At 25.9% G+C, this 11,623-nt stretch overlaps 1 protein-coding gene across 2 annotated transcripts in view; it reads right to left on the bottom strand.

Annotated features, from left to right (window-relative positions):
* LOC100164381 (kinesin-associated protein 3) overlaps window positions 1-11,118 on the bottom strand; it is a 14,242-nt gene extending 3,124 nt beyond the window's left edge. Inside the window, exons 1-15 of one of the 2 annotated variants that reach the window (XM_008183121.3) lie at window positions 10,851-11,118; window positions 10,691-10,787; window positions 8,900-9,017; window positions 7,584-7,740; window positions 7,298-7,519; window positions 6,162-6,298; window positions 5,831-6,080; window positions 5,621-5,755; window positions 5,067-5,245; window positions 4,720-4,882; window positions 4,463-4,563; window positions 4,182-4,394; window positions 3,539-3,704; window positions 3,093-3,236; window positions 1,011-1,109 (exon numbers count right to left, since the gene is read on the bottom strand). In XM_008183121.3, the coding sequence (XP_008181343.2) occupies window positions 1,011-1,109; window positions 3,093-3,236; window positions 3,539-3,704; window positions 4,182-4,394; window positions 4,463-4,563; window positions 4,720-4,882; window positions 5,067-5,245; window positions 5,621-5,755; window positions 5,831-6,080; window positions 6,162-6,298; window positions 7,298-7,519; window positions 7,584-7,740; window positions 8,900-9,017; window positions 10,691-10,722 (2,116 nt within the window). In that variant the 5' untranslated portion in view covers window positions 10,723-10,787; window positions 10,851-11,118. The remainder of the gene's footprint in view (window positions 1-1,010; window positions 1,110-3,092; window positions 3,237-3,538; window positions 3,705-4,181; window positions 4,395-4,462; window positions 4,564-4,719; window positions 4,883-5,066; window positions 5,246-5,620; window positions 5,756-5,830; window positions 6,081-6,161; window positions 6,299-7,297; window positions 7,520-7,583; window positions 7,741-8,899; window positions 9,018-10,690; window positions 10,788-10,850) is intronic. The other variant, XM_016803209.2, reaches the window with a different exon arrangement.
* Window positions 11,119-11,623: the final 505 nt, after the last annotated feature.

The following is an 11,623-nucleotide window of genomic DNA, read 5'->3' as shown; positions in this document are numbered from 1 at the left end:
GTATATGTATATGTATTTGGTTTATAGACTATAGAGAAAGTGAAATTTTTCGATATAATCAAATTTTGTGCTAATACCTACGTGTGTTCAATTTAGTGAATGTTTCATATTGAAAACCGATATGTGTTCTGCTGAGCGTAAGATTTGCTATGTTACGCACTTGTAAGATGGAGACAACACATGCAGGTATAACGTCCTCTTAAGTTAAGAAATGTAGTAAGCGGTAACTAGTTTCCGTCGGACTGAAGTGAGGCAACCCTTGTTTATGACTAAGTCAACTATCTGTATACCTGCCTTGTAGTATTATCATGCCCATGTGCACAAGTTGGCCACCAGTAGTAGGCAGTCACAGAGTATAGTATATGATCTAAAACTATTCTATGCTGATTGATTGATGAGTATTTTTTGTCAGATTTTATAATGTTTCTAAATCCTAATCATGGAACATGATTAATTCTGGTGTCATAATCCACTAAGCAGTAATTCAAAAATCGTAGTTTTTAGGAAACAAAACAGTATTTCTATATAGTGCTAATTTGCCTCTTATCTTATTTTCTCATCAATTTATATGTAGTTTTAATGAGAAAAACCTTAAATTTTATTACGGGAAATGATAGAGAATTAAAATATCTATCGATAAGACACCAAAAACTCGATTTCGACAATAATTGAGTTGCTGCCTAATGGCTTATGACGGCAGAATTGTACTGACCAGTTTTAGCCATATGTTATTTATTTAGCATTCATGATTTTTTAGGATTGGCATATCAATGATTGTGTATTTATTGAAATTTATAAATTATAGATTTAATCTATATCAGAATCATCGGTTAATTGTAGCTTTTTACCCAACTCATTTATTGCAAAAAATTAAATTTAAAAAAAGAAAATTATTTAAGGAAAATATATTATGGCAGGTATATTATATTTTTTATAATCAAATTTTTTTATGCATAACCAATTCAAATATTTTATAAAAACATAATTAGTGGAATTGTGTTTTTATATACCTGTATTTTGTATAATATAATCTCCTGTAATTGGATGACACATAAGTTGATATAGAAGGTACATAATTTGTATCGCTAATTCGTCATCTCCCTTTTGATCTGCAACAACAGTAAATTAATTAAATAAAATATTTTGATTTAAACATGCGTAGTGATACTTTTTATTTAATACCACAAAAAATTTGGGATCATAATTTGATTATATTATATTCATACATTGGATATGAATTATAAAACATTATAACAGAACTTTAAAAACATATTTTATAGTACACTGTATGTATGAATCTGAATCACACAATTTTAGATTCTGAAGAGCAATGATTGTATTAAATTTATAATTGTTAGTATTAATTTATACGAAATTCATCAGTGAGGAAAAATTGTAAATTATTTTGGTTTTGAAAATTCATAAAAATTTTAATTTAAACTCCTAAGACTTGAAAATTTGATATAAAATAAGCTTGACCAAATATTTAAAAAATGTAAATTAAAAAAAAAATTCCCAATTTTGGCTATTTTATTGTTATTCAAAAAATTTGTATAGTAGAAACTTGAAACATTCTACTATAACTTAAATTACAATTTATTATACTCGATGACATTTTTTAAATATTTATCAAATGTTAACCTATTTGCTCGCCTATTTATGTCTTTTAAATAATTGATTGTTTTTAGTTTTTTTTTTTTAAATCTATATAATAAAATTAAGTGGCGGGATAATCGTGACCATTTTTCTCAAGAGATATTAGACCGATTCAATTTATTTTTTTTTCAATACATTCTTTTCGTCGAGAAGAAGAACTTATCGCCAATTATATTTGTGTCAGGACGCCACCGGTAGGGGCTCAAACGGGGATTATGAGATTTACGATTGAAATTTTCGTTTATTAATGGTTGCTATTGGTTACAGGAGAAATATTTAGTAGAAATTAGTATTTATTTGTTATTAGTCCCCATTTGGGCACATCAGGGACAAGCATGAGTAATCACAATATTTTAAGAGTTATATTTTTTTACGCGCAACGGAGTGCACGGGATCAGCTAGTTATTGATAAAAATGTTTATGCTAGTCAAAATTCTTGAAATTGTAATGCAAGATCCTACATAACTATTTTTATATTAAAAAATGTTATTTATATTATTCATGTATATAGGCAATAATTATTTTTTTTAAAAGCATTTGATGTTAAAGTTTTAACAAAATTAGATGTATATACAATAATACAACAAATGTTGTTATTTTGTTTTAATTCAAAAATATAATTTGTGAGTACTTGTCACTTTAATGTACATTATTACTATAAATAATGAAATTTTCAAAATATTTGATTCATAATATTATAAGGTGTTACCTATTTAAAACAAAAACCTATTAACATTGATCTACTGCAAGTCTTGATTTTTGACATTTAGTTAATAATATTAATATATATATATATATATATATTTAAATACCCTGGGGTTTTATTATCTAAATGATCCAAAGGTCTTTATAAATTTGTTTAACAATTATATTTATTATATATACTAATTAATATATGATATTAATATATACTATTATAAAAATAAATAATATAACAAATACTAAGTCTTTGGTAAAAATAAATTGAAACTTCGGCTCTATTAAAATAAATTACTAAAATAGCAATATAAATTAAAAACACATACTAAAATGAACTTCAGCTAACTGACTGTACCGCAGCAGAGAAGTTATCTACTATCCCACATTTTAGATATTTGTTATATTTAGTTTCATAAAAATAATTGGAAAATCATGTATTTTTTTCAATTGTATAATTATATTTTAATGATTATTAACAAATTTGTAAGGTTTTTTCATTTTACAGCAAATTTCTACTGTACAAATTGTTGGGGATAGTTAAAAAAATATTTATGTTTTACAATCATTAAATGTAAACGATATTAGAGTAAGGCTTCATAGATATCGTCCGACAACTAGTGTGATCATCTATAAAAACTTATAAAATCTAAAAATAGGTAAATTCAAAGCAGCTTAAAAGTTTTTGATTTCATTGTTTTTTTGATACTTTTATTATTTATTGTGTATTGAATTATTACTTTTTAATAAATTGATGACTTGCTGAATTGTTCCATGTTCATAAAGTAATTCACCACAGTTTTCATCCTTTGATACTGTCCCCAAAAGTTTTATAACTTCTATCAATAATCTTGCATCTGTTACAGTTTGATTTGGTTTGCATGCTAAATAGATAAAAATTTAATATTTAATCATGAAGATTTTTGAGATACTATTTACATTGAAGTAATGAATTGATATAAAATATTTGTAATTGTTCACAAATATACAGAAGATTATAAAACTAGTAGAAATCTGATATTTATTATCATAAGACTAAATATCTCAGATTATTTTTTTTTTTAAATTTGTTTTGACTAGGTAACTTTTTTAGTTTATTGACTCAGGTTATACACTTATAACTAATAACCTAGAACTACAATTATAATAAAATATATAATATAATAATTGGAAAAAAATACTATACCACTATTCACAAACTGTACCATCCATGAAATTAAATTATTTGACTCCAAAAGTTCTTTAAAATCTACTTCCGGAACATTTACATTAGCAATAATTCCAACACATTCGATTATGCATTCAATATCTTTTAATATAGTAACTAAATGAGCAAAATGTCCAATAAGTTCCTGAAATTTTTATTTAAAATAAAAATGAATAATAATTATTATTATCTAGTTTATGAAAAATATAATGGCAGCAGTTCTTTTATAAAAAGCATATAAAGTTTTAAATATCACTGTACTACTTTGCAACTAAATAACTTTAATTTTGGCATTGCATAACTATATCATTTACGCTGTTAATATAAAATCATTAAAATATATTACTACATTATTGTATAATGACAAAATATTTGTATACTCAAAATATTTACAGTAAGTTAAAATACAATTTTAAAATGTTGCTAAAATACACAGGTTACAAAAACTTAAACACAAATATGATTTTAGTCATTAGTTTCTTTTTTTTTGATAAGCAAACTTTTTTAACTAAGTACATTGTTTAGATCATTAAATGATTGTTTACATATAAAATATAAGCAACTGCTATTCTTTTTATAACATACCTATGATATAATATTAAAATTAATTAATAATACATACTACAAATTGAGGTTTTAAAGACTCATGACTAGACATGTTGTGAAGGATTTTAAAATACATTAAATCTGATGTATCAATAGCTAACTGAACAAAAGGTTTCAAACCTTGTTTTGCAATTAAAAGTTGTGAATTTCGTTCATTTAAAGTTAAATTTGTGCATAATGCAGCCAATATTAAATTGTACTGATTAAATGTCAATAATAAATCTGCAATCTGAAATATCAATAAACAATTTCATTAAAACAATTTCATGTCCCTACTATAAGCTAACTTAAATTTACCTTTGATAAACAATTTGTATGTGAAAACAAGGCTCGAGATCGATCGTCCATACTACAATGGTAACATAGTCTACAAACTAATTCACTATTTTCTTCTGTGCCTAAAATTGCGTAATTTGTTATTTAATGAAACGGATCCATTCAGTCCATTTTGTGTTGAAACACAAATTCAGATTAATACACTTTACCATATTACCATATTTTTTTAATAAATAGATAAATATAAATATAATATTTATTAATTTTTTAGTTTATACCTATTAGTTCTGTTATCTTTGGTAGTAGTCCAACTTTTAAAATCTCATCACTAAGTGTTACATCAAATGATAAATTGAACAAAAATTTAATAGTATAATTTTCCAAACTGGGATTTTTCATCATGAACATTTTTGGTAATTTTTCAACTATTGAATATTTTTTCTAAAATATAAATATAAATATTTTATTCAAATTTGTAATGTTTTATTATCAAAATTTAAAAAAAATGAAAAATATCTGAACTTAAAATTGTACACAATATATTAATATCTATTTAAATCATAATTATAGTTATAAATATATAATATATAATAATGGAAAAATTATTATAATTAAATTAACTTACCATTTTATCTACATGTTCTTTATAAACTGATAGTTGTATTAACAATTTAATACTCATTAAAAGTAAATCAGTACTTGTTCTATCCAATAAAAGACATAATAACTTTATAATGCCTTTGCGAACAACTTTTTCTTCCATAGTTTTATCAATCGTTAAGTTATATATTAGTTCAACAGCACCTAATGAAATTTAAATATTCAATAAATAGTTGTTTAAATATAAAATCTTATTTATTTTGAATAGTTAATAGTGAGAAAATAGAAAATTAGTAAACAATACTTACCAAATTTCAAATATATGATACAATATGTGAAACAGAACGCATTTCAAGTTATAACCATGCTTTATACCAGATACATTATTTTTACAATTAATTTTTTTAACTACTAATTGTGTACAAAAAAAAAAAAACACTTAACAATTACAGCAATGAATGTATTAATTTTACAATTATTGTAAAATCAATAAATTCATTGCTCAAAATCTAAAAGCTATTGAATAAGAATAATATTTAAAAAAAATATTATACAATAAATAAATTAAATCAAACAGACCTTTTAATGCTTGATCTTGATTTTTTCCTAATTTAAATAAATTTCTTCTCAGCTGATGTACAGCTAATTCATCAGGGCTTCTTGCTGCTATTCCTGTTTTTATACTATTTGTGTCTAAAGATTTTTGTGTCTTATCTAAATAGAAAAAATAAATGATACATTAGTAGATATGCATAAAATGTTTGTAAATATTCAAAAAATAATATTTACCTTTTACAGTTTGTTTTACATTTTCAAAAGATGCAGAATGCCTTCGACTGTCACTATTAGTACTAGCACTTATAGGTATTTGACTTCGAACAATTTTAGATGTTATAGGAGCACTTCTCGGGACTGGTAATTTTGAAGGTGTTGGTACTTTAGATGGTTTGGACTCGCGAGGAGCACTTACTATTTGGCTTTTAAGCTTATCATAACGATTCAATTCATATTCTAACACTTCTATACAGAGCAAACAAATCTATGTAATGAAAAAATTACAAATATTAGTTATGAAAAACAATATATAGTTTTTAACTATATTAATATAATAAAAACTAACTTTGTGGTCAATAAGCATTTTATGAAATATTTTATATGCAGAAAAACAAAGAAATATGTTTATTATATTTGAACTCAGTTCAAAACTCTTGCGATATTCTTCTCGGAGAACTCTTGCTAAAGCGCTCATGGTCGGTTCTATAAAAACATTGGATAATAATTTAAAGAAAATTAAATTAGATATAAATATTTTATAATCTATCTACAGACATTTTTTTATTAATTAAGTGTTATATAGTATTTAATTTATTGATATATTTTAAGTAATTATGATTAGTTATCTCTAATATATAAAATTCTCGTGTCACAATGTTAGTCTCGATACTCCTCCGTTTTGGACTGACCGATTTTTATGAAATTTTTTATGCATATTCGGTAGGTATGAGAATCGGCCAACATCTATTTTTCATACCCCTAAGTGATAAGGGTTGTCCAGAAAAAAATAAAATAAAAATATTATTATTTACGATAGAAATATTTGTTTATAAATGGTTGCTATTGGTTATATATATAAAAAAAAATTATATTATTATTAAAATAATAATAGTGTACTATATATTTGTTGCTATAGGTTAATCGGGCATGTTTGTTGTTTTGTATTATTATTTTTTATCAATATATATGTCTGAGAATCGGCTATTATCTAAGTCTGTATGCTGTGCGATAAGTGGTTATTCAAGCCGTTTCGGAGGAGTATTGTGACTAACATTGTGACACGAGAATTTTATATATTAGATAATGTTCAGATAACGTATTTATCTGAAACGGATCGACCGTTATTGTACATTTGGTAAGTATGTAATTTTTATTGCTATTTTTCACTATCCGAAATTGTCCGCGATCCGACAGTCGGATTGCTTACCTGTAGATAGGCTGAGTTTCATCCAAAAGGAGTTTAACAATCACAATTTAAAAGTCTGTTATTCTTTATTTGACTACCAAAATATTTACTAGAAATAATTTATATAGCAAAACAACGTTTGCAGGATCAGCTAGTTTATTATATTATTATGAAGATTGGACAATTTTAAGAAATTCCTAGTAGCGTGGTAAATTTAGTATATTTTTATCAAATATTATTAAATACATGGATTAGTTGTTAAAGGCTCTTAACAGATTAGTTATAAATTATAATACCTGATGATGATAGTTCTTCAAGGTTATCTTTATCGCAGGTTACTTTTAGTATAAATCCAGAACCACGTACTTTTTGAGGCATATCATCATATAACATTTCAATATATTCATCAATTTTAGCCAAACTTGCTTTATCTTCGGGCATTAAACCACATATGTGATATATACTAGACGGACTACTATCCAATCCCAATTGACTTTTGTCTTCTTTAATTTTATTGTCTAAAGTTAAATAATTAATTTTATTAGTTATAAAAAAATAATTTATGTGATTTGTATTTATTACTTGCAGTTGAACGAGTTTGCAAATAGTAAATTAAATGCTCTACATCATATAATTTTGTTTCGTGTATAAGGTTACATTTATGTATAACTTCTTTTGCCAATGCTCTACAATCTGTATTATTGTTTAAACTTTTTAAGTGTATTACTTTTTGACATTCCTATGAAATATAAAACATTTATGTAGTAAATAAAAAGTATAACACTATATTACATATTTATTTATGAAACGGGACGAGCCCAATACAAATGTTGATATTAATCTTAAAACTAAAGTATGTATAGTATAAAATATAAATTATAAAACAACAATATGGTGATAAACGTTACATTAGTACCGATTTAGACCCCAATATATTTATTTAAATATGTTTAATTTTTAACGTTATGCTTATTATTAATAATACTGTTACTTGTAACACATTGTATTTCTTACTATGAACTCCTACTAACATCATAGCCATTATAGGCTTTAATGAGTAAACTAATAGTTTATTATATTAACTGAAATTATGACAATATAAATCATTGTTATTATTGGTGAAATAAAGTTTATTATTGAAATAATTGTTACAATATAAAATATTTAAATTACCAAGTAAATATTACTTGAGTCTAATTAATTATTATCAAAAACACTCAGGGCCCAGTAAAAACACTCAGTATTACAATATTCGATTACACTTAGGTTACGCTTAACCTACTGATTTTACCAGCCGAATTCCCCAGTTTAACGGGAGATTGACTATTGTAATACGGGCCCTTAAGAGACTGTCAGCGCACTTTTTGTTTTCTCACTCTGGCTCACACGCAACATAGACAAAACATATTAACGCAAAATCATTTTTTTTATGCGTTTAAGTTATCTTAGTGTAAAGACATCAATTACAAAAAAGATAGAGAATAATATTTTTGAGGGAATGACATATAGATTTGTCTAAATATGGTCTCAAAACTATTTAAACATCATTTAAATTTACAGCATTTTTTTGTTGTTTTTTTTTTTGTCGAATACTAAGTTAAATAATAATAAAATATCAAATCGATATGTCATTCCCTCAAATTATTATTCTCCACCTTTTTTGTAATAGGTTACTTTACTCTAAGATTACTTTGCATAAATACGTTTTGTCTATGTTGCACGTGGGCCAGAGAGAGAAAACGAATAGTGCGCTGACATCCTCCAAAACAGATATTCTTATACAACAATCTGAAAAAATTATATTTTATAAACATTTAAAAAAAACACCTGAATAATTGTTTTAATCTTTAAGAATATAAGAGGTATACACTTCTAATATAAATTAAAATAAATATTACCTTATGATCGCCTATTACAGGTTCTCCATTTTCACCAAGAACAAATGCATCCAATTCATAATTTACTACAATAGCAGGTTCTGTTGGATGTGCATCTACAGCTCCAGATCTTACTCTTCTGTGAAATTAATGTGACAACGGTTAAATATACTTATTTTTAAGACATTTAAAGAACAGATGATATAAAATTCAGTTAATAACTTAAGAGGACACTACACTCGCATGTGTTGTCTCCGTTTTACAAATGCACAACATAGCAAAAACTGTTTTGCGCGGGACAACTATGCTTCCTCTGTATTTATAGTAGAATTACTAAAATTCCACAACGCATAGAGAAGAACTTTATCTGTGTCCTAGCGTTTTGATTATTTGGATAACATAAATATAATTAAAGTTATTAGTTTGAGAACATTAAGTTTTTTTTATTTTTTTTCGTTTAATTATTAAAAATTATTGGTAAGCGCTATAAAAAAAACAAAAACGCTACGACACAGATTAAGTTCTTCCTTATGTGTTGTGGAGTTTTAGTAGTTTTTGCTATGTTTTACATTTGTAAGACAGAGACAATGTATGCGGGTGTAGCGTCCTCTTAATATTGTTACATTTAGTATTTAAATGTTTAAATAAATTATAGTTAGGTACTATGGGACTATTTAAGCAGTTTACGAGAAATTAACAATCTTTGCTGACAATAGTGAGATTTCACATGCACTTATAGTTAATAATTGGCATATTTATTTGTGATCGTTAAGGCGCATTAAATTAAGTTAATTCGGAAGCTAGATGCATATAAATTATTTATTAATTTGCAATAATTATTTAATCTGATTAATAAAATCAAATTAACTCTAATGCGCATTAGCGATTATGTATAAATGTAGTAGATACATTAAATAAGAGAATGTTATTACATTTATTATTGTAGACATGGTTTTGTTTTCAATAGATAGCCTAAATATAATTTTAAACCTATAGGTAAAGGAGATTCCTTTACATACTTTTAAAACACTTATTCTCAAGTAGTATCAATTAGCATATAAAAAAATTATAATCTACCACGGTACATACAACTATAATAATAGTATTACAAAAAAGAAATCAAAAATACCTAAATAGTGTTAAAAAATATTATTTCACTTTATCAAAAAAACAATAGTAAGTAGAAATTCGCTAGACTAAACCGGTGTGAAAAATAATGCACCGGGATTTTTGGACCATATCATTTACATGGTTCATTATCCCATTATCCCGGTGCGGGATAATGTGGGATAATTTTAAACCAGTTTAATCTAGCGAATTTCTATTAATTAACACAATTTCCTCAGAAAACAAGGAAATAATTTAAATGGAAAAAGAATTAATGTGAAAAATTGCCTCGCAGTGACATATGAGTACTTGACTTTAGTTTGACTTAAGTTTGTAGCAGACATTGCAAATGTATGACATATTTTGTTTTTGATTTCTGATAATAAAAACTAGTACCTACCTATATATATAAGAAAAACATTTAATCAAGAATACTTCCAATGCAATTATATTGATGCCACAAACAGTTTGATATAAAAAAAGTTAGTTTTGATATTAAAAATATTATTTTATTAAAACAATTTATAAGTTATTTGAATAAAAAATATTTCAAATCAAAAATGTAAAAAGTTTAATTGAGAAAAATTTCAAAGCCCACTAAAAAGTTCATACATCTTATGTTGGGAAAAACAGTGCATGTTTGGGAGTACAATAGTAATATAAACCTCACATTACATAAATAATAAATTAATAAATAAACCTCACCGTTTTATGTAATGCGTCCCTTCAGCAATCATTGTGGCGGTTTAACGTCAATGCAATACTGGAACAAGACGCTACACCGATTCGGGCAAACGATCAACTTAAAATAAAATGTTTCAAACGTCATACAATGTTATAGTAATGTTAGTCATAGTAATGTTACATATTATATAGGACGTTTTGTGTCCAATCGTGATTTTAATAGGAAATGGAAAGCCTAACGTCTGCTGTGTGAACAGATGAAAACACTGTGAACTCGACGTCAACAATTGTAAATATACCTGACGAACGGTAGCTGCAACGTATTCTCTACGACAACGAATACGCACGCCACTAATGTAGCATTATAATGTAAAATTAAAAAAAATTATTGTTGTGATATTAAGAAATGTCAATCGAAATTAAGTAAACATCATCCTAATCATTAAATACGACATTCGATAAGACGTGTATCAGCATCGCGCGTCTTATCAAAAATTCGCGTTATCAACCACTGAGGCTCGAGAGCATAGATCGCATTCCACTCCGCCCTGCCTTCAATTCTAGGCGATCGTAATATTATAACAATATAACCATATTATTATAACAAGAGAGATTAGAGAAAGAAGTTCTTTCAAAGAACTCAAAGTAGTCACTAGTCAAGGAGCCGACACAAGGAATTATGTACATTTTACTACTTTGTTTCTTTTCTGGCTCGTACCCCTGATTTCTCTCTTTAAGTGCTGTCCATTAATTTATAGCTCGTGAGTATAAGGTGGGTCGAACTGTTCAAAGTTAAAAAAATTGAACCGAACTTTAGGAGTTCTGACGTTCGGTACGAGTTCGAAAGTGGAACCAAACTTTAAAAACCTAACCAAACCGAGCTCGGACAAAAAGTTCGAAATTCTATAATTTGAACTCCAAAGAAATGTACGAATAATTTATTCCAACACGTCA

This window comes from Acyrthosiphon pisum, chromosome X (assembly GCF_005508785.2).
Source record: "Acyrthosiphon pisum isolate AL4f chromosome X, pea_aphid_22Mar2018_4r6ur, whole genome shotgun sequence".
NCBI lineage: Eukaryota > Metazoa > Arthropoda > Insecta > Hemiptera > Aphididae > Acyrthosiphon > Acyrthosiphon pisum.
Note: the sequence above shows the minus strand (reverse complement) of the source record. Positions and strands in the feature narration are given on the sequence as shown.